The sequence below is a fragment of the Salvelinus alpinus genome, chromosome 1 (assembly GCF_045679555.1).
Source record: "Salvelinus alpinus chromosome 1, SLU_Salpinus.1, whole genome shotgun sequence".
NCBI lineage: Eukaryota > Metazoa > Chordata > Actinopteri > Salmoniformes > Salmonidae > Salvelinus > Salvelinus alpinus.
Genome location: NC_092086.1, coordinates 37,034,351 through 37,057,607, shown reverse-complemented (window position 1 = coordinate 37,057,607; position 23,257 = coordinate 37,034,351). Strand labels below are relative to the sequence as shown.

Here is a 23,257-nt window from a genome sequence, read left to right as displayed (position 1 = left end):
CAAGACTACCCGGATTTTTCAGAGAGTAGAACAATAACACTAATGCTCTACATTATTCCAGTTAGGCCTGACTTTGTGTCCACTTAAATGCAGAGGGGAGACGAATCAAAGCGAGACAGGCTAGCATAGAGAGAGTGGGTCTGAGCAATCGGGTGATCGGTAATCAATGACACTGTGGAATGGAAGTGGAGCCGTGCCCAAACACCTCTGGCTAAACAGCACACCACAACACAGCAGTGTGTGTGTGTGTGTGTGTGTGTGTGTGTGTGTGTGTGTGTGTGTGTGTGTGTGTGTGTGTGTGTGTGTGTGTGTGTGTGTGTGTGTGTGTGTGTGTGTGTGTGTGTGAGAGAGGGAGAGAGAGAGAGAGAGAGAGAGAGAGAGAGAGAGAGAGAGAGAGAGAGAGAGAGAGAGAGCGAGAGCGAAACAGACAGACAGAGACAGGAAGACAGGCAGAGAATGCACTAAACCACATAAGCTTGAAAGGGAAGAACGAGGGGAAGACTTAAGAAAGAAGGAGAGGCTACCCAGTAACCACCACCACCCTTCAGTCTACCCAGTAACCACCAACACCCTTCAGCCAACCCAGTATGGCCACCACCACCCTTCAGTCTACCCAGTATGGCCACCACCCTTCAGTCTACCCAGTAACCACCACCACCCTTCAGACTACCCAGTAACCACCACCACCCTTCAGCCTACCCAGTAACCACCACCACCCTTCAGCCTACCCAGTAACCACCACCACCCTTCAGCCTACCCAGTAACCACCACCACCCTTCAGTCTACCCAGTAACCACCACCACCCTTCAGTCTACCCAGTAACCACCAACACCCTTCAGTCTACCCAGTAACCACCAACACCCTTCAGCCTACCCAGTAACCACCACCACCCTTCAGTCTACCCAGTAACCACCACCACCCTTCAGCCTACCCAGTAACCACCACCACCCTTCAGTCTACCCAGTAACCACCACCACCCTTCAGTCTACCCAGTAACCACCACCACCCTTCAGCCTACCCAGTATGGCCACCACCCTTCAGCCTACCCAGTAACCACCACCACCCTTCAGCCTACCCAGTAACCACCACCACCCTTCAGCCTACCCAGTAACCACCAACACCCTTCAGTCTACCCAGTAACCACCAACACCCTTCAGTCTACCCAGTAACCACCAACACCCTTCAGCCTACCCAGTAACCACCACCACCCTTCAGTCTACCCAGTAATCACCACCACCCTTCAGTCTACCCAGTAACCACCACCACCCTTCAGCCTACCCAGTAACCACCACCGCCCTTCAGCCTACCCAGTAACCACCACCACCCTTCAGCCTACCCAGTAACCACCACCACCCTTCAGCCTACCCAGTAACCACCACCACCCTTCAGTCTACCCAGTAACCACCACCACCTTTCAGCCTACCCAGTAACCACCACCGCCCTTCAGCCTACCCAGTAACCACCACCACCCTTCAGCCTACCCAGTAACCACCACCACCCTTCAGCCTACCCAGTAATCACCACCACCCTTCAGCCTACCCAGTAACCACCACCACCCTTCAGTCTACCCAGTAACCACCACCACCCTTCAGTCTACCCAGTAACCACCACCACCCTTCAGCCTACCCAGTATGGCCACCACCCTTCAGCCTACCCAGTAACCACCACCACCCTTCAGCCTACCCAGTAACCACCACCACCCTTCAGCCTACCCAGTAACCACCAACACCCTTCAGTCTACCCAGTAACCACCAACACCCTTCAGTCTACCCAGTAACCACCAACACCCTTCAGCCTACCCAGTAACCACCACCACCCTTCAGTCTACCCAGTAATCACCACCACCCTTCAGTCTACCCAGTAACCACCACCACCCTTCAGCCTACCCAGTAACCACCACCACCCTTCAGCCTACCCAGTAACCACCAACACCCTTCAGCCTACCCAGTAACCACCACCACCCTTCAGTCTACCCAGTAATCACCACCACCCTTCAGTCTACCCAGTAACCACCACCACCCTTCAGCCTACCCAGTAACCACCACCGCCCTTCAGCCTACCCAGTAACCACCACCACCCTTCAGCCTACCCAGTAACCACCACCACCCTTCAGCCTACCCAGTAACCACCACCACCCTTCAGCCTACCCAGTAACCACCAACACCCTTCAGTCTACCCAGTAACCACCACCGCCCTTCAGCCTACCCAGTAACCACCACCACCCTTCAGCCTACCCAGTAACCACCACCACCCTTCAGCCTACCCAGTAACCACCACCACCCTTCAGTCTACCCAGTAACCACCACCACCCTTCAGCCTACCCAGTAACCACCACCACCCTTCAGCCTACCCAGTATGGCCACCACTACCCTTCAGCCTACCCAGTAACCACCACCACCCTTCAGCCTACCCAGTAATCACCACCACCCTTCAGCCTACCCAGTAACCACCAACACCCTTCAGCCTACCCAGTAATCACCACCACCCTTCAGCCTACCCAGTAACCACCACCACCCTTCAGCCTACCCAGTAATCACCACCACCCTTCAGCCTACCCAGTAACCACCACCACCCTTCAGCCTACCCAGTAACCACCACCACCCTTCAGCCTACCCAGTAACCACCACCACCCTTCAGCCTACCCAGTATGGCCACCACCACATCGTCTCTCAGAATCTCTATGGACCCTCTAGAGATGAAGTAGAGAGCTGAGAGGACGTCTCCCATGTGGACCAGGGTGTCGCCCGGAGGGGCGTGGGTGGTCTTAAACCTCATGGCCAGCGCCCGCAGACAGCCGTTACTGGCCCCCTTGAAGGCCCTGCAGTTCTGGAGCAGGCAGCGGTTCAGGTGGAGGCAGATATCAGCCTGCAGACACTCAGGGAAACCCTTCAGCACCTAGAGAAATGGGAGAGGGAGAAAGAGCGAAGAGAGAGAGACAGAGAGAGAGACAGAGAGAGAGAGAGAGACAGAGAGAGAGAGAGAGAGAGAGAGAGAGAGAGAGAGAGAGAGAGAGAGAGAGAGAGAGAGAGAGAGAGAGAGAGAGAGAGAGAGAGAGAGAGAGAGAGAGAGAGAGAGAGAGAGAGAGAGAGAGAGAGAGAGAGAGAGAGAGAGATAGTGGGGGAGAGCTGTTTCAATTGATGCTCACTATTGACAAGGGGACACATGCACACACACAGTGTCTATGTGATCAACTCTGTTCAGATTGAATTGACAGGTGTGCTCTCTGCTACGTCATGTTCCTGTGGTGTTAGATGGCTAATGCTTTTCTCTTCTCTGCAACCAGCAGGACGCTATCTATCTACTAACACAAAGGATATGACGCACATCATTTCCATTGTTAGGTCTCCCTGTCTGAGCACCTAATGTCGGCAAAACTCAGGTGGCAATTAGGGAATATGTGTTTTTCGTGCGAATATGAACGTGTGTGTTTTCCGCGTGCGTATGGATGTGTGTGTGTTTGGCTGTATATGAATGTGTGTTTGAGAGTGACTCACAGCGTTCATGTCGATGCCATTGGTATAGGACCAGGCATGTTGGAAGTACTCCTCCAGTCTCTGGCGTAGTCCCTCTGGGATCTGGTGGAAGCGGATGAACTCTTTGACACGCAGCATCTGGGTGTGGTAACGGGCTGTGCCGGAGTACAGCCTCTGGATGATAGCCGACACGTTACCAAAGATACTGGCATACATCAGAGCTACAGGAGACGACAGAGAGACATGTCAGTGACATCCACCTAAAATGATCGGTGGTACTACACTCAAAGTAATGCAGCAATGCATATGAACACTCTGGACACACAGGCACAATACAGACACAGACACACTGGTGACATACTCAGACACACTGGTGACGTACTCAGACACACTGGTGACGTACTCAGACACACTGGTGACGTACTCACAGCCGATTAGCATGATGCAGATGGAGAAGATCTTCTCAGGGTTGGTGTTGGGGGAAACGTTGCCGAAGCCCACGCTGGTCAAGCTGCTGAAGGTAAAGTAAAGCGCTGTGACGTATTTATCCTTGGTGGAGGGGCCGGAGGCAGGGTCTGTGTCGTTGTATGGTTTACCAATCTGTTCAGCCAGGTTGTCCAGCCAGCCGATCTTCATGCCTCCGATGCGGGCCGAGTTGGTGCGCTCCGCGTTGCCGATGGCGTACCAGATACAGGCCAGCCAATGGGCGATGAGGGCAAAGGTGCACATGAGGAGGAAGAGAACGGCAGCGCCGTACTCTGAGTAGTGGTCCAGCTTCCGCGCCACACGCACCAATCGCAGCAGCCGAGCAGTCTTCAGCAAGCCAATCAGAGTGGTCGTCTGGGGCTGAGAGGAGAGAGGTTCAATGTACAAACAAAGCAATTAATGTAAAAGAACAAGAAGATTTATGAGAGAGGCTTTGTTGAATTGGTACACCGACCAACACTGCAAAAAAAGGACCAATACTACACATAGATTAAAATGATCCACCTTTTCCTCCATCCATCTCACCTCATCAGAGCCAGAGCGGAATATGAGCAAGTCAAAGGGGATGGCTGCCACTATATCAATGAGGAACCAGCCTTTGAAGTAGTGCTGGGCGATGCGCCCCGGGTGGCTGACCACCTCGTCATTGTGATTGACATATGTGGTCCGGAAGTTGATGAGAATGTCCACGATAAACATGACGTCCACCACCAGATCCACCACGTTGAGGGGGTTGCAGGTGTAGCCACAGGAGCGCCGGAGCTCGTCCTCCACCTCGTTGAGCAGGAAGGCAGCGGAGTAGGGGGTGAAGACGGCCGTGTAGATGACCAGCAGGAGGATGACCCAGTCCCACACCGCCTTGAAGGGACTGTAGTGGAGGATGGTCCACTTGTGGATGCGAGGCGCCTGGAGCTTGTACTCTGGCAGGACATCAGCCCCTAGGGACAGTACCTAGAAGGGGAGAGGGCAGAGACGGTCAGAGAGTCCTGCTGAATCTAGATTAATCATGGGCAGTAAAAGTGAAACAGAATTGAAACGGAATATCGTCACAATGGCCCCTCACCACCCTGCTGAAAAGGCCTTGATTAGAACCCCAATAATATGAGATGATAAGCCAAACAGCCTTAGCAAAATGGAAAGCTGTATAAGAAATGGGAAAGAGAGTGAGTCATGTCAGAGAATTGTGCCGAGAAACCCGAGGGACGTGGGTTCAGGGAACCAGAGCAGAAGACAGTTCAGAAGAGAGGAGCAGAACAGGACCTGATATTGTCTTTGTTGTGCCCTTTGGGGGAAGGGGAGCAACTGTGTTCTGTCTAACTACCTACTGTGTCTGACACCGCGGGCCTCCAACCCACGTCTATCACCTCAGCACAACTAGAACAGCAGCAGCAAAAAAACACAACAACCCTCCATTAGCTGTTCAAGCACTGTCACAAATCAATCAGAGTTAATGTGTAGTCCAGAGTGAGTGACAAAGAGGGAGTAGTGTGTGTGTGTGTGTGTGTGTGTGTGTGTGTGTGTGTGTGTGTGTGTGTGTGTGTGTGTGTGTGTGTGTGTGTGTGTGTGTGTGTGTGTGTGTGTGTGTGTGTGTGTGTGTGTGTGTGTGTAATACAATGCAATGAGTGTAAATGTTCACACAAACATCCCTCAGTCTCACAGCTAGCCAGTCATGTTGTCATGAAGACAATTATGTCCTGGAGTATAAACAATATCTGTCTCAAAGGACTCAACACAAACACTGTAGAAGCCAACGCACAGCTTTTCACAAGACAAATATCTACATGGTTGACGGGGGTCTGATTTCTGAGTGTTCAACGCAGTCAGTACAGCCAAATAGGAACCAAATCAACTATAATAACCAGTATGTAAATCCTAGGTGCAAATTGAAATACAGAGAGGACCTTAGTGATTGTGTTCTCATAGTGACAGCACAGACCATAATATTACCACATTTTTTAAATTTTCCTCACACGCCATCATCGAAACTACAGTATCTGAATCGACAACAATAACCCAAGAGATCACACTCACATAGATAATTTCAATCAGTCTGACCCTAGTGCTCCTACTAACCGGTACAACGATGAGAGCCTCCATATCCAGGAGCTCCAGTTTATTCTGGTCCCGACCACAGCAGCAGCAGGAGGAGGAGGAGCACGACACCCTGGTCCCCCTCAAATTCCCCAGCAGCCCACCCTGTCTCCCCCGGAACATATAGGTCCTCCCCTGCTCCATCCTAGCCCGCTATGTGCAGCACAATGCTCCAGATCAGCTACCCAGTGGCCCAGTGCCTATGTGCCCAGCTCTAACAGACCACTGCTGGGGAGTGGACCCTCTCTGGCTGCCTGGCTGTCTGTACCCTTCTCCCCCGCCCCACCTCGCTCACTGGCCATTTAAAAGACCCTGCTGCAGCTCACCTGCCACACCATGTGACCCCCTTCACTGTCCCTCGGCCAATGGCAGAGCAGGGTAAGTGCCCTAATTTACAAGCAAATCGACAGGGATTGTTACAAAGAGCTGGGTGATTTTGGTTCATTTTCACTAACACCTTTTGTGAGTGCTTGTGTAGGAGGGCAGTATTGGTCAAAACTGTCTGTGTGCTTGACGTAGAGGCTGTATGGATGACATGGGATGTTCTCTTGATAAGTGTGTGAATTAGACCATTTTCCTGTCCTGCTAACCATTCAAAATGTAATGAGTACTTTTGGGTGTCAGGGAAAATGTATGGAGTAAAAAGTATATAATTTTCTTTCGGAAAATAAAAGTAAAAGTAAAAGTTGTCAAAAATATAAAAAGTAAAGTAAAGTACAGATACCCCAAGAAACTACTTAAGTAGTACTTTCAAGTATTTTTACAGCTCTGGACATAGGCAGACCATGGTGCACAATGTGCTCTCTGATATCACCCATATGGGCTCCCGAATGGTGCAGCGGTCTAAGGCCCTGCATCTCAGTGCAAAGAGAAGTCACTACAGTCCCTGGTTCGATTGCAGGCTGTATCACATCCGGATGTGATTGGGAGTCCCATAGGGCGCCGCACAATTGGCCCAGCGTCGGCTGGGTTTGGCCGGGGTAGGCTGTCATTGTAAATAAGAATTTGTTCTTAACTGACTTGCTTATTTAAATAAAGGTTAAATAGAAAATAAATAAAAATCTGTTGTTGTCTCACTCGAGAGTCATGACAGTTAACATGTGCTGCAGGCTAGGCTGGTGCAACCTCCCTGATCAACATGTGCTGCACACTAGGCTGGTGGAACCACCACAGTCAACATGTGCTGCAGGCTGGGCTGGTGGAACCTCCACAGTCAACATGTGCTGCAGGCTAGGCTGGTGGAACCTCCACAGTCAACATGTGCTGCAGGCTAGGCTGGTGGAACATCCGCAGTCAACATGTGCTGCAGGCTAGTCTGGTGGAACCTCTGCAGTCAACATGTGCTGCAGGCTAGGCTGGTGGAACATTCGCAGTCAACATGTGCTGCAGGCTAGGCTGGTGGAACCTACACAGTCAACATGTGCTGGAGGCTAGTCTGGTGGAACCTCCACAGTCAACATGTGCTGGAGGCTAGTCTGGTGGAACCTCCACAGTCAACATGTGCTGGAGGCTAGTCTGGTGGAACCTCCACAGTCAACATGTGCTGGAGGCTAGTCTGGTGGAACCTCAACAGTCAACATGTTCTGCAGGCTAGTCTGGTGGAACCTCAACAGTCAACATGTTCTGCAGGCTAGACTGGTGGAACCTCAACAGTCAACATGTTCTGCAGGCTAGTCTGGTGGAACCTCCACAGTCAACATGTTCTGCAGGCTAGTCTGGTGGAACCTCCACTGGCTCATCCTACTTTGCATGTATAGTTTGCATAACTATGAACATAGCCATGGTGACAGAATAATCTGTAATAACACACAGCGTTACCATGGTGCCCTTGCTGCCAACCCTCTCCAATGTCCCTACTTAGCTGGATCACAAAATACAGGTACATTAAATGCGGCATGTTTAGTGCTACAAGGTTTTTGCCCTACTAAATAACCTGAGAGTACAAGGTGAAAGCTTCCTATGACAATTTCCATCTCTTTCCAGAACATCTGACCTCTCTCAACCCTCACAGCTTTGATTCTTAAATGGAAAAGATGTTCAGACTCAAAGTAAGAGAACAAACCTGTCCCCACATACAGTCAGTCCTAGAGGTGATAAAATGACACCACATGGTTAGCCTCCTATCAATTCCCATCCAGACTACACACTGCCCACTTACCGCTCTATGACCCAACTCTCGCCCAGTCCAGGGGGTGCTGCTCCAGTAGTCAGTAAACTAATCGAATACAGGGAATAGTAGGACTGAGCTTTAATTAAATGGATAGATCAGTTAATGCATTTCTTACCCTGAATAAACAATTTGAAACAACAAACTGAAACGATTGACTGAAGACTGGGGATGTCAAAATGCACTGCAGAACCTCTCATAGCAGAGCATTTAAAGTACTGTACAGATGTAGGATCTTAATTTTAGCCAGTTCGATACAGCAGGAAAATAACTCTGCAGCAACAGGAAATGTGAATTATTATGTGGATTATAATTAATGGCATTTCAAAGTGGAAATTATAAACTTCAGAAGCCTTTTTAAACCTCAAATACACAACACGTTTTACATTTTCTGCATTGCAGGAAAGTTCTCCTGCAACAGGGTGATCAAATGAAGATTCTACACCTGCAGTACTGTTTGCTACATACCGTATGAAAGGAGACCTGACTGCTGGGGGCTACATAGGGCTCAGGACCTTAGGCCTTATTGCTATCAATGTTTGTGGCTAAATGAGGGTTGTGATTCCACGTGTCACTGTGCTCTTTCTCTGACAGATGCACTCTCGTACCAACGATCAGGATTCTCCCCCTGAGGACTGAATTTAACATCTAACATGATGAACCTGTGGGAGCAAGCTGAGGGATGGGCAGTGTGTGTGTGTGTGTGTGTGTGTGTGTGTGTGTGTGTGTGTGTGTGTGTGTGTGTGTGTGTGTGTGTGTGTGTGTGTGTGTGTGTGTGTGTGTGTGTGTGTGTGTGTGTGTGTGTGTGTGTGTGTGTGTGTGTGTGTGTGTTACCCAGATTCACTCATCTGGGTAATTTCAGATTATTGACATAATTTCCAGTCCTGTTTCATAATGACAGCCTGAATAAGATCCATGCCGTCTGCACCACAATGTTTTACCCAAACCACTCAGGGCTTATAACAGTTAACAGTCCTTATTGGAAAATACAATGACATCTGACATAGAATACAACAAATACCTTTTTAAAGATTAAAAACAAACACTAGCTATTTGCATAAAGAACACCTAACTATGTTAATACTTCAGTAACAATCCAGTCTGAAATTAAAAACCTGTGACACTAGTTTTGTTTCATACACCAAAACAAACACCTCTAAGGTACTGTGAACTGTTCTCTTGAAATTAGAATAATAATTTTCAGAACAAAATGAAATTTGATTCATGCTAATCAAATGAACATTCCAAATTCCAGAGACCAACAAGTACCCTGGAGCCCACAAAACATCAACATAATTATCACCTATGAAAACAAAGTGGGCGACAAGTGACACAAGACAAATTATGACGACAACAAGATGACATCAGCACTAACAACATCCATCACAGTCCCTGCCTCACTGTCAATACGGAGGATGGAGCTAGGTAGCCTGCTACGAACCACCAGATGACCATGAGGGTAAGAGGAGAGGCAGAAAAGGACAGGAGTGAGACAGGAAGAGAAAGAAAGAAGAGAATAGGGAGTGAGAGAGTAGAGTTGGAGTACTCACAGGTTGGAGTTTCTGTTTCAGGCTCATGTTGAGGAGTGTGGCTGGAAGAGAGGGCGGGAGAAAACTGAGAGAGGGGAACGTTTGTAAACACCGCCCTCCCTCTCCCTCTCCCTCTGCACCCCAGCCCTCACAGCTGGAGCCCCGCGGCAACACTGCTGCTAATACAGTATGCACAACACACACACAGACTCCCACACACACTCACACTCACATACAAACACATACATACAGTACACTCAGACACAAACTGAGACACACACACAAACTGAGACACACATGCACACAAACTTATAGCTAACACAAACAAATACAGTATACGCAGAATCATGAAGCATGTTTTAATTTAGAAAAACATAAACAATATCCGTAGGGAACGTCTGGAGCAGTGGAGGCTGCTGAGGGGAGGACGGCTCATAACAATGGCTGGAACGGAGCGAATGGAATGGTATTCAACCATGTGTTTGAGGTATTTGATACCATTCCATCAATCCCACTCCTGCCATTAGCATGAGCCCATCCTCCCCAATGAAGGTGCCCCCAACCTCCTGTTGTCTGGAGTTATTTTAGTAAGAATTGTTCTACCCTACAGACTTAGTCAGAGACAGGGGGCGCAGTAGGGGGAGATGTAGGGTCTGTCTCTCTCACTGACTGTCATTCACCATCTGTCACTCTTCTACGGACCACTGATTGTACAGTCAATCACAAAATGTGCTTAATCTTACGCAGACTAATCAATACCAGCAAAGATCAATGACAGGGATTATTTCCCTCTTTTTGTAAGGCGCAAATCGAAATTCAATTATAAAAGAGGGGATTACCAAGAAGCTCAGTTGCGTAATGAGACATAACCCAGGCAAAATCCTACATGCATTCTGTACTCATAATAGATAAGGTAACTGCCATGTTGACTGCTTTTTCAGACCATTTATTTTGACCAATGGATAGTTGTTTAGTAGTTAGCCACCGTAATGTGCTCTTGCAGTGATAACGATCTGTTTGACCTAAAAACGGACCATTATGTCATGGTGGAGATTTTCCTTGTTCAGAACATTGTAGCTCTTCAAACGATACAGGGATACGGTAAGAACAACATGTAGAGAGAATGGACTGGAGGTGGAGAAAAGGAGAAAGGGAAGGGGAGAACCAGAGAGATAGATGAGAGAAGATGGAAGATAATGACTGACATCTTGTAGACACCAACAAACATAAAGGAGATAGTGGAGGGCGGGCGGGCGGGCGGGCGGGCGGGCGGGCGGACAGACAGACAGAAAGAGACAGATGAGAGAGAGAGACCTCTGCTGCCCTCTACTTCCATTAGTACCAGAGGCCAAGGTCATCGTCAGTGTCAGGCCGCGCAGAGGGCCGCTCGATACCCCCCTGCCTCCCAACGCCTCCCCTTCCAGCATCACCAGAGGGCCACTCGATACCCCCCTGCCTCCCAACGCCTCCCCTTCCAGCATCGCCAGAGGGCCGCTCGATACCCCCCGGCCTCCCAACGCCTCCCCTTCCAGCATCGCCAGAGGGCCGCTCGATACCCCCCTGCCTCCCAACGCCTCCCCTTCCAGCATCGCCAGAGGGCCACTCGATACCCCCCTGCCTCCCAACGCCTCCCCTTCCAGCATCGCCAGAGGGCCGCTCGATACCCCCCTGCCTCCCAACGCCTCCCCTTCCAACATCGCCAGAGGGCCACTCGATACCCCCCTGCCTCCCAACGCCTCCCCTTCCAGCATCACCAGAGGGCCGCTCGATACCCCCCTGCCTCCCAACGCCTCCCATTCCAGCATCACCAGAGCATAGGGCTGTTACGGTGACCGTATTACCGTCACACCGGCAGTCATGAGTCATATGACCGCAGTCAAATTCCATGTGACTGTAGTCACGGTAACTAGGCTTCTCCAAGCTCTGATGCTGATGGTCATTAGCAGCCTACCAAACTTGTTAACTGCCTGGTACTGAGCACTCTATTGTCCCTCTAATCACTCTGACATCAATGCAAATGTTATCAAAAAATAAAATAAAACACTTCATGAGAGCCCATGAGCTCATGTTGAGCAACATTTCTATAGGCTATGCAATTGCGTGAGAAAACAGAGTTTTGATGGCCTCTATTAAAAAGAGGAGGCTCCCATCAGCTTTCTATAGGCTAGGCCTACTATATTTATTTATCAACTTTCCTAATATTAAGCACACTGCTTCGCTTTACAACAAGAGTATAGTCGACCTGGCTGGCATGAAAAGGAACCACGGGAAAAGCGTTTTCCATTCTCTATTTAAGTGCATAGATTACATGTATTTTTCCCCCTGCCCCTGTTCCGAGACAGGTGCATGATGATGGTCCATTCTAAATCAAAACAAATTTCACACATATGCTATTTAGTACATGTAAAGACAAGATTAAATCAAGAATAGTCTGATGGTGACAATATTAGCCTATCACTTCTGAATTATATATTATCACTTGTGAATGATGCCCAGCTTGTAAGGCAAGAAACAGTTCATGCCTTTTTTTGCGATTTTTTCAAATCATAGTCGCACACCTCATGTAGCCTAGCCCAAAGGCCTATGTGTTTTGTTAAGGTTTGTATCACAACTAAAGTGGCCAAATAACTTCTTAAAATTAAGCACATTAATCCACTTTATAACCATGTAGAGCAGGGGTTGGTAAACTTTTTGGCTCGAGGGCCAAATCCGGATTTTGAAATTCTACAGTGGGCCGCATTTTTTGGGGGACCAATTACTTGTTAAAATCAATTTGTGGTGTCCTCCCGAGTGGCGCAGCGGTCTAAGGCACTGCATTACAGTGCTTGAGGCATCACTACAGACCCAGGTTTGATCCCAGGCTGTATCACAGCTGGCCGTGACTGACGGCCACAACGGGACATAAAAAACTGTAATATCTTATGTTTCACCGAGTCGTGGCTGAACGACGACATGGATAACATAGAGCTGGGTGGGTTTTTGGTCCATCAGCAAGATAGAACACCTGCCTCTGGTAAGAGAAGTGGCGGTCACAGTCTATTTGTAAATAACAGCTGGTGCACAAAATCGAATATTAAGGAAGTCTCAAGGTTTTACTCGGCTGAGGTAGAGTATCTCATGATAAGCTGTAGACCATACCATTGTACGAAGAGAGTTTTCATCTATATTTTTCATAGCTGTCTATATACCACCATAAACTGATGCTGGCACTAAGACGGCACTCAATGAGATGTATAAGGCCATAAGCAAACAGGAAAATGCTCATCCAGAAGCGGTGCTCCCAGTGGCCGGGGACTTTAACGTAGGGAAACTTAAATCCATTTTACCTAATTTCTACCAGCATGTTAAATGTGCAACCAGAGGGGAAAAAAACTCTCGACCACCTTTACTCCACACACAGAGATGAATACAAAGCTCTCCCTCGCCCTCCATTTGGCAAATCTGACCATAACTCTATCCTCCTGATTCCTGCTTACAAGCAAAAATAAAGCAGGAAGTACCAGTGACTCACTCAATACGGAAGTGGTCAGAGGACGCAGATGCTAATAAGAAATCCCTCTATGCCCTCCGATGAACCATCAAACAGGCAAAGCGTCAATACAGGACTAAGATTGAATCATACTATACCGGCTCCTATGCTCGTCGGATGTGGCAGGGCTTGCAACACTGTTTTCCCGCTAATTGATTGCATTTTGGAACATTTACACTTATAGCCTACTGCCGTGTGCTCATTTCTGCGCTTATAATGTGAAGAAATAGCATAATAGTTTATCAACATTTTAAGGTAAATGTTATGATCTGTTGCGTCAGCCTCATTGCTTTCCACAGTTTTTTTGATGCGAGTTGTATTAGTTTGGGATCTATCGCATCTCACAACTTTCCCAGAGTATGTTTGTATTATTTATTTATTGCACAGAAGGACAAGTTGACCAATAGAATAGGTCAACTTTTGTACTATGGGGGATAGTAGATTAACATAGGCTAGTGATTTTGCTGTTTGTTAGGCCTACTCATCTTCTTGGCTGACGAAAACATGGACTGTTCTAACATCTTCAATATGCGCTTCGGAATTCGCACAGTTGCGTCCCCAATGTGTCTTCACTTGTAGCCTCCTTCTTAGATTAAATGCCTGTGAGAAGGACCCAATCACATGACAAGCATTGGCAAATAATCATTGAAATATTCGAGAGAGCCATGTGAGTGAGAGGTGTTTCGGAGCACGGCAGCCAGGAATTATAATTATTATATTCAGCCTAAGGGCACAACGGCCACTTTGGCCTTCAAAAGGGATGGATTTTTTAGGGGGCATTACTGCCATACAAGGGGGATGCCGCCGGGAAATCCGAGGCCTGGTTAGAATATTATCAAGTGCTTGTCAAATTGTGACAAGTGTGTAGCCTGCACAAGAAACAAATCAGAGCTCATGCCTTTCATGTGACTTTTTTCAAATCATCATTTGAGTCCCATCATGCAGCCTGAGAATGTATTAAAAATCAAAACATTTGCCCAACATTTGTATCACCACTAAAGTTCCATTAATAACTCTAAATTAAGCATACAGGAGGACCAAATTCTTTGTTAACCACTCAACACAGAATAGCCACATGTGTGCACTCCCTCAAATAGTTTAGAGAAAATATCCTTTCCATTTTATTAAGCTATGTTCAATTGTATTCTTCATACTATAAAATAATAAAATATAATGTCACAGAAATTTAAGCAAATCTCGTCTCCTAACTAGTGTAGCCCATAGCCATATGGCATAGCCAGAACAGGGCCTAACACTCAGAGTATGCTATTCTGTTCTGAAATAGACCACATTTTCTTCATATCATGTTTCTTTAGACCTGTCTGAAATAAATAATGGATTTATTGTGATGGTGTAGGCTATATTACATGGATTTATTAGACTTTTTAAAATGTAGATGTTCCAAAGGTCTGCATCAGTGGCTTGTAGGCTACAGTATGCATGGAAGCCAGGAGATCCTAAACGTATTTATGTTAATTAACGGTCAATTACTGTGAGACCGGCAGTTATTTGCATGACTGCCACCGCCCTACCAGAGCAACATGTTTCATAACAACCCACCTTGACCCCTTCCACCCCTGCCAGCAACACACACAGACACATGATAGCAGAACAGCTGAAATACTCACATACACAGTCACGGATGAAAGTGGGAAATAATCGTGGGAACGGGAAGTAGAGGGATTGAGTATGAACTGCACGTCTTAACAATAGGGCTCAAGCCCCATACTGTATATCGTGCTTTGATATGATGATATATATATATATATTTATATATATACAGTCGTGGCCATAAGTTTTGAGAATGAAACAAATATTAATTTCCACAAAGTTTGCTGCTTCAGTGTCTTTAGATATTTTTGTCAGATGTTACTATGGAATACTGAAGTATAATTACAAGCATTTCACAAGTGTCAAAGGCTTTTATTGACAATTACATGAAGTTGATGCAAAGAGTCAATATTTGCAGTGTTGACCCTTCTTTTTCAAGACCTCTGCAATCCGCCCTGGCATGCTGTCAATTAACTTTCTGTCAATTAGCACATTCTTGCATAATCAATGCTTGGAGTTTGTCAGAATTTGTGAGGTTTTGTTTGTCCACCCACCTCTTGAGGATTGACCACAAGTTCTCAATGGGATTAAGGTCTGGGGAGTTTCCTGGGCATGGACCCAAAATATCGATGTTTTGTTCCCCGAGCCACTTAGAGCACCTTGCCATAAGGAAAAAGTGATAACTATCATGCTGGAAAAGGCATTGTTCATCACCAAACTGTTCCTGGATGGTTGGGAGAAGTTGCTCTCGGAGGATGTGTTGGTACCATTCTTTATTCATGGCTGTGTTCTTTGGCAAAATTGTGAGTGAGCCCACTCCCTTGGCTGAGAGGCAACCCCACACATGAATGGTCTCAGGATGCTTTACTGTTGTCATGCCACAGGACTGAAGGTAGCGCTCACTTCCGGATGCCCCAAACAATCGGAAAGGGGATTCATCAGAGAAAATGACTTTACCCCAGTCCTCAGCAGTCCAATCCCTGTACCTTTTGCAGAATATCAGTCTGTCCCTGATGTTTTTCCTGGAAAGAAGTGGCTTCTTTGCTGCCCTTCTTGACACCAGGCCATCCTCCAGAAGTCTTCGCCTCACTGTGTGTGCAGATGCACTCACACCTGCCTGCTGCCATTCCTGAGCAAACTCTGTACTGGTGGTGCCCCGATCCCGCAGCTGAATCAACTTAAGGATATGGTCCTGGCGCTTGCTGGACTTTCTTGGGCGCCCTGAAGCCTTCTTCACAACAATTGAACCGCCCTCCTTGAAGTTCTTGATGATCCGATAAATGGTTGATTTAGGTGCAATCTTGCTGGCAGCATTATCCTTGCCTGTGAAGCCCTTTTTCTGCAAAGCAATGATGACGGCACGTGTTTCCTTGCAGGTAACCATGGTTGACAGAGGAAGAACAATGATTCCAAGCACCACCCTCCTTTTGAAGCTTCCAGTCTGTTATTCGAACTCAATCAGCATGACAGAGTGATCTCCAGCCTTGTCCTCATCAACACTCACACCTGTGTTAACGAGAGAATCACTGACATGATGTCAGCTGGTCCTTTTGTGGCAGGGTTGAAATGCAGTGGAAATGTTTTTGGGGGATTCAGTTCATTCATACAAACTGAGGCAGCACACTTTGTGAAAATTAATATTTGTGTCATTCTCAAAACTTTTGGCCACGACTGTACAGTACCAGTCAGTTTGGACACACCTACTCATTCAAGGGTTTTTCTATATTTTTACTATTTTTTACATTGTAGAATAGTAGTGAAGACATCAAAACTATTAAATAACACATATCGAATCATGTAGTATCCAAAAAAGTGTTAAACAAATCAAAATATATTTGAGATTTGAGATTCTATAAAGGAGCCACCCTTTGCCTGGATGACAGCTTTGCACACTCTTGGCATTCTCTCAACTAGCTTCATTCATGAGGAATGCATTTTAATTAACAGGTGTGCCTTGTTAAAAGTACATTTGTGGAATGTCTTTCCTTCTTAATGCGTTTTAGCCAATCAGTTTTGTTGTCACAAGGTAGGGGTGGTATACAGAAGATAGCCTTATTTGGTAAAATACCAAGTCCATATTATGGAAAGAACAGCTCAAATAAGCAAAGAGAAATGACAGTCCATCCTTACTTTAAGACATGAAGGTCAGTCAATGAGGAAAATTTCAACGTTTCTTCAAGTGCAGTCGCAAAAACCATCAAGCGCTAAGATGAAACTGGCTCTCATGAGAACCGCCGCAGGAAAGGACGACCCAGAGTTACCTCTGCTGCAGAGATAAGTTCATTAGAGTTACCAGCCTCAGAAATTGCAGCCCAAATAAATGCTTCACAGAGTTCAAGTAACAGACACATCTCAACATCAACTGTCCAGAGGTAACTGTGTGAATCAGGCCTTCATGGTTGAATTGCTGCAAAGAAACCAATAATAAAGGACACCAATAAGAAGAAGAGACTTCCTTGGGCCAAGAAACACAAGCAATGGACATTAGTCCGGTGGAAATCTGTCCTTTGGTCTGATGAGTCCAAATTTTAGATTTTTGGTTCCAACCGCCGTGTCTTTGTGAGAAGCACAGTAGGTGAACGGATGATCGCTGTATGTGTGGTTCCCACCATGAAGCATGGAGGAGGAGGTGTGATGGTGTGGGGGTGCTTTGCTGGTGACATTGTCTTTGATTGATTTAGAATTCAACGCACACTTAACCAGCATGGCTACCACAGCATTCTGCAGCGATATGCCATCCCATCTGATTTGCGCTTAGTGGGACTATTATTTGCTTTTCAACAGGACAATGACCCAACACACCTCCAGGCTGTGTAAGGGCTATTTGATCAAGAACGAGAGTGATGGAGTGCTGTATCAGATGACATGGCCTCCACAATCACCCGACCTCAACCCAATTTAGATGGTTTGGGATAAGTTGGACCGCACGCAGAGTGAAGGAAAAGCAGCCACCAAGTGCTCAGCACATGTGGGAACTCCTTCAAGACTGTTGTAAAAGCATTCCAGGTAAAGCTGGTTGAGAGAATGATAAGAGTGTGCAACGCTGTCATCAAGGCAAAGCGTGACTATATGAAGAATCTCAAAAAATATATATATTTTGATTTGTTTAACTTGTTTTTGGTTACTACATGATTCCATATGTGTTATTTCATAGTTTTGATGTCTAAAGAAAAACCCTGGAATGAGTAGTGGTGCCCAAACTTTTGACTGGTGCTGTATATATATTTTTTCATCATGTCAGAGCACGATATATATATATATATATATATATATTGTTTCTATACTGAACAAAAATATAAACCAACATGCAACAATTTCAAAGATTTTACTGAGTATGAGGAAATCAGTGAATTTAAATTAAATCATTTGGCCCTAATCTATGGATTTCACATAACTGGGAATACAGATACGCAACTGTTGGTTACAGATACCTAAAAAAATGGGCCTCAGGATATCGTCACGGTATTTTTGGTAATTAAAAATGCCATCAATAAAATTCAATTGTGTTTGTTATCCATAGCTTATGACTACCCATACCATAACCCGACTGCCACCATGGGGCATTCTGTTCACAACATTGACATCAGCAAACCGCTCACCCACACAACACCGTACACATGGTCTGGTCTGCGCTTGTGAGGCCGATTGGATGTATTGCCAAATTCTCTAAAACGACGTTGGAGGCGGCTTATAGTGGGGAAATTAACATTCAATTATCTGGCAACAGCTCTGGTTGACATTCCTGCAGTCAGCATGCCAATTGCACGCTCCCTCAACATTTTTGACATCTGTGGCATTGTGTTGTGTGACAAAACTGCACATTTTAGAGTGGCCTTTTATTGTCCCCAGCACAAGCTTCTTGATATGCCACACCTGTCAGGTAGATGGGTCATATTTGAACAGGAGAAATGCTCACTATCAGGGATGTAAACAAATTTGTGCACAACATTTTAGAGAAATAAGCTTTTTGTGGGTATGGAACATTTCTGGGATCTTTTATTATTATTACTATTATTTCAGCTCATGAAATATGGGACCGACACTTTACATGTTGCGTTTATATTTTTGTTTCGTGTACATTATCTCTAAAACACTTACTTTTTAGAAAGAAATTGTTGAAATCGTCAAATATCAGTTGGAAAGGTACAAGGTTGGGGTAAATTCCATTTCCAATTCCAGTCAATTCAGGAATTCACTGAAATTTCAATTCTCTTCAATGCTTTTCAATGAGGACAATTTGGAATTGAAACGTGGTTTACTTTCTGAATTGACTGGAATTGAAATGGATTTGACCCCAACCCTGGGAAGGCAACATAATTAGCCTGGAGAAATCCAGTATGTTTGTGCTAACATTTCACTCCTTGCCACTCCATGTCATGCCAAACATGATGATTTCTCCAGGCTAATTATCTTCTAGATGTGTGAACTTGTTGGTGAGGGTGATTAAAAAACAAACACCACAGCTCACATCATGTGAGAGTACATGTGTGTGGTATTTATAGTGATCAGCAGCTGAGGACTCTACCAGGAGCAGGTTTGGAGGAAGTGGAGAGGGGGGCATCTATTGGCCCGATCGATTTTTCCATTGGTAGGAAATAGAGGCACGCCAAATTGCCTCCCATGTGCACCCAGCGAGCAAGACAGGGGGCATTGACACGGCAACCTAAAGAGCTCACCTCTCACTCAGAGCAATGCTAACATTAGCAGCAAGTCAAACTGCCCATTCACAATCAATCAACTAAATTCTGATGACATAAACCCCCGTTATAACACTCAAATGTACTGTCATAAGACATGTATGTTCACTTGACACACACACATCTAGTAATACCACAAAAATCCCTAATATTGAGTCACATTGCTCCACTTGTAGTGGACAAGTGAAGTCAGGGCAGCCAGGGTTAGCGTGTGGGTTCATCTGGCTGGTGGCCACTCTGACTGTCCCACCACAGACATGTGGGCCAGTGTGCTACGCAGTGGTGTTGTGGGGCCATCTCACTGCGTTAGTGTTTCCATGGCATTACAGGTTATGACAATGTACTCAAACTTAGTGTGATGACATGTGGGTGTGAGAAGTTCTTCTGCTGGCACAGATGTCACACTATGGAAGGTGGGATCTTTCTTTCACACATACAAACTGTCTTTTCCCCATTCTCCCTCTTTCATATACATGCAGAGACAAGAGCATATAGTACAGTAGTGATGCTAAATAACATCTCCATACATGTAGCCAACAAAATGTTCATACAGGAGATAATATCCTCTTACACACTGCATGACAAAAGTATGTGGACACCTGCTCGTCGAACATCTCATTCCAAGATCATGGGCATTAATATGGAGTTGGTCCCCCCTTTGCTGCCTAAACTGCCTCCACTATTCTGGGAAGGCTTTCCACTAGATGTTTGAACATTGCTGCGGGGACTTACTTCATTCAGCCACAAGAGCAATAGGGAGGTCGTGCACTGATGTTGGGCTATTAGGCCTGGCTCGCAGTCACCGTTCCAATTCATCCCAAAGGTGTTTGATGGGGTTACATTGGGGCAGGTAGCGTTCTCCTGGCATCCACCAAATCCAGATTTGTCCGTCTGACTGATAGTGAAGTGTGATGCATCACTCCAGAGAATGCGTTTCCACTGCTCCAGAGTCCAATGGCGGCAAGCTTTACACCACTCCAGCCGACACTTGGCACTGCACATGGTGATCTGGCCAGTACAGTAGTGTAATACTGCAATATATGCCATTTACGTAGCAGATGCTTTTATCCTAAGTGGCAACAGTGAATCTTTATATTTCCGTAAGTGACACAAGTGGAAATCGAACCCACAGCCCTGGTCTTGCTAGTGCCATGCTCTTATGAACTGAGCCACATACAGGACCACTACAATTCATAAGTACAATACAATACTGTAAAATACAATACATATTACAGTACAGGTGGAAGATATATGATTGTCATCCCCATGAGCGTACCACCCTCCTTCAGGCCATGAATGAGTCATGTAATGACATCAATCCAGACTTTGTCAGGCTTGGATTCTCCATGCCAAAAGGTTTATCCCCAGGTGCATGAACAATGAGGACATTTACTGCGATGTCGATGAGAACCAATGGCCAAATGCTCAAGACAGACTTGATGCAAACTAATGCTTGCTAAATGTTATGTTTCTTTCATTTGATTACAGTACACCTATGTTGGAATTATATCTGAACAATACAGACACTTTTTTCATCAATTGTGTAAGGTTTGATGTTCAGTCAATTTCAATAGATAGTGCAAGTGTATTGTCTAATGTGAAAACAGTACTGTGGCATATTATATTCAAAGGGCATTTTGAAACACGTATCTATTGGATTAACTAGCTGTTAAAATAACTACATTGAGAAGATATTAATATGTTGTGTTTTGATGATTAAATAAATGTTCACATGGTATTTCACAGTACATTTATTTTTTTGAATGAATGGTTGGGTGGTGAAAGATGCATTCAAACTAAATAAATGCACAATAAAATGTTTTATGAGACTTGCCGTGTTACAAGTGTTACCAGTTTGGAGTTTTGTATTAAAAAAGTTCACCACATACTTTTGAAAATAACACCAAAGTGACTGAAAAAATTTTAGTATTATATATATCCTTCCTGTTTGTGTGTTTGTGTGTGTATGTGTGTGTGTGGATGCATGTGGAAACTCTTGAGTGACATGCAGCTGTTTCTTCAGCAGAAAGCTTGCAACACAGGAAGTCAGACCGAAGAGATGTAATCCACCACTTCTCAATAACCCAACGTTCCTTTTACACAACGTCCTGTGTACACAATATCGCACATGCCGTTCTGAAAAAGCTCACTTTAAAAATCCCTGAATATATAAGCAGAATACAGGTTGAGTCAGGCAATCACATGGTTGTGGTTGTGTGATATGAGTGCTAGTGAGGACCTTGTGTCTCACCTGTGTGACATGTGTGACCTTCTCTGTGACGTCTCGGTGACGGTCCTTTACTTTGCTGGGAGCGATGATCTCGATCTCAGTGGGCGAGGGTGGTCGCAAGAGGTCGGAGGCGAAACTGAGTGTGAGGGGGTTACGAGTGCTGGTCCTGCGAGTGCTGGTCCTGCGTCGCATCAGGTCCGAGTCTGAGGTGGAGCTCAGAGTACCGGCCTTCAAGTCTGCACACAACAACACTCATCTCTCATTACTGTGTCTCTATCTACTTTCATCGACTAGTTTACATATTATATTATCATTCAAATCCTTTATTTAAACTGCAAGTAACACATTCAGAACTAAAAATATAATGTGTTATTATGCAATTTCCATTCCTCTAGGTGAGAAACATCTTGGTTTATACTGAGCAAAGCATCTGAGTGAGAAAGATACAGAGAAAGTGTATTATCTATTTCACTTGTTTTGGCAATGTAAACATATGTTTCTCATGCCAATAAAGCCAATTAAATTGAATTGATAGAGTAATGAAATGAGAGGGAGTGTGTTAATGCATTGCGGGGATGTATGTATTCCTCTACATTATTTCCCTGGGGTAGATGGGAAGTCCACAGCCCTACACTCCATCCATAGCCCATAGTATTAGGTGTGTGATGAGTAAAGGCGCACAGACACACAGACACACACACACACACACACACACACACACACACACACACACACACACACACACACACACACACACACACACACACACAGGCTATAGGTTAGAGGCATTGATTAGTGACCCTGCTGCTGCACATGCTCAGTGCTTGAGTAATGGGAGTGAGGATTCACATTTTCTAGAGAACAGAATACCTCCAACAGGCCCAGGTAGCTTTGGCTTGGTTTGTTTTGATTCAGATGGAACTGTAAGAGGAGACAGCCACATTTCTTCCTGTCAGAGGGGGTACAAAAATGGCAACAGACTACACTTTTGACTGGGTACACACACACACAAACTCACTGCTGATGGAGCGTGGGTCTCCTGGTCGGCCCGACTCGGCCCTCATGCTGTCGAGGTCATCCAGGGAGGAAGCTTTGCGGAGGCTGCCGACAGTCTCTCTGGAGCGGCTCCGGGGCAGGACCGTCCTGGGAAAGGCTGCACTGGAGAAGGGGCTGCTGGGGAGGAAGGGCACGCTGGGTTCCAGCCGCTCCGACAATAGGGACAGCAGTTTGGGGGAGTAGTGGCTTGCAGGCTGGGAGGACTCATGGTCCTGCTCTATCAGCGCCTCTGTCTCAGACTGCATGCAGCTCTCCTTGGACGGGATACGTAACTCTTTCAGTGGGATCTCTTCACTGTTGGGCTGAATTAGGGAAGGAGGAAGAGGACAATCATAGGTTAAATATTGTACTAGATTTCTACTTACTGCTAAATGTATGTGACTGAAGCTATATTCATTACAAAACATAAAGGATACAGGAACTGAGATAATCAAGATATATTATATGT

The 23,257-nt window shown here is 46.0% G+C and overlaps 1 protein-coding gene across 3 annotated transcripts in view; it reads right to left on the bottom strand.

Moving 5' to 3' along the window:
- The window catches only part of LOC139574760 (voltage-gated inwardly rectifying potassium channel KCNH6-like), a 37,905-nt gene that overhangs the window by 4,318 nt on the left and 10,330 nt on the right, over window positions 1–23,257 (bottom strand). For 2 of the 3 annotated variants that reach the window (XM_071399631.1, XM_071399639.1), the window contains exons 5-11: window positions 22,772–23,111; window positions 22,624–22,674; window positions 21,775–21,989; window positions 4,485–4,910; window positions 3,902–4,319; window positions 3,495–3,694; window positions 2,643–2,895 (exon numbers count right to left, since the gene is read on the bottom strand). In XM_071399631.1, the coding sequence (XP_071255732.1) occupies window positions 2,643–2,895; window positions 3,495–3,694; window positions 3,902–4,319; window positions 4,485–4,910; window positions 21,775–21,989; window positions 22,624–22,674; window positions 22,772–23,111 (1,903 nt within the window). The remainder of the gene's footprint in view (window positions 1–2,642; window positions 2,896–3,494; window positions 3,695–3,901; window positions 4,320–4,484; window positions 4,911–21,774; window positions 21,990–22,623; window positions 22,675–22,771; window positions 23,112–23,257) is intronic. The other variant, XM_071399647.1, reaches the window with a different exon arrangement.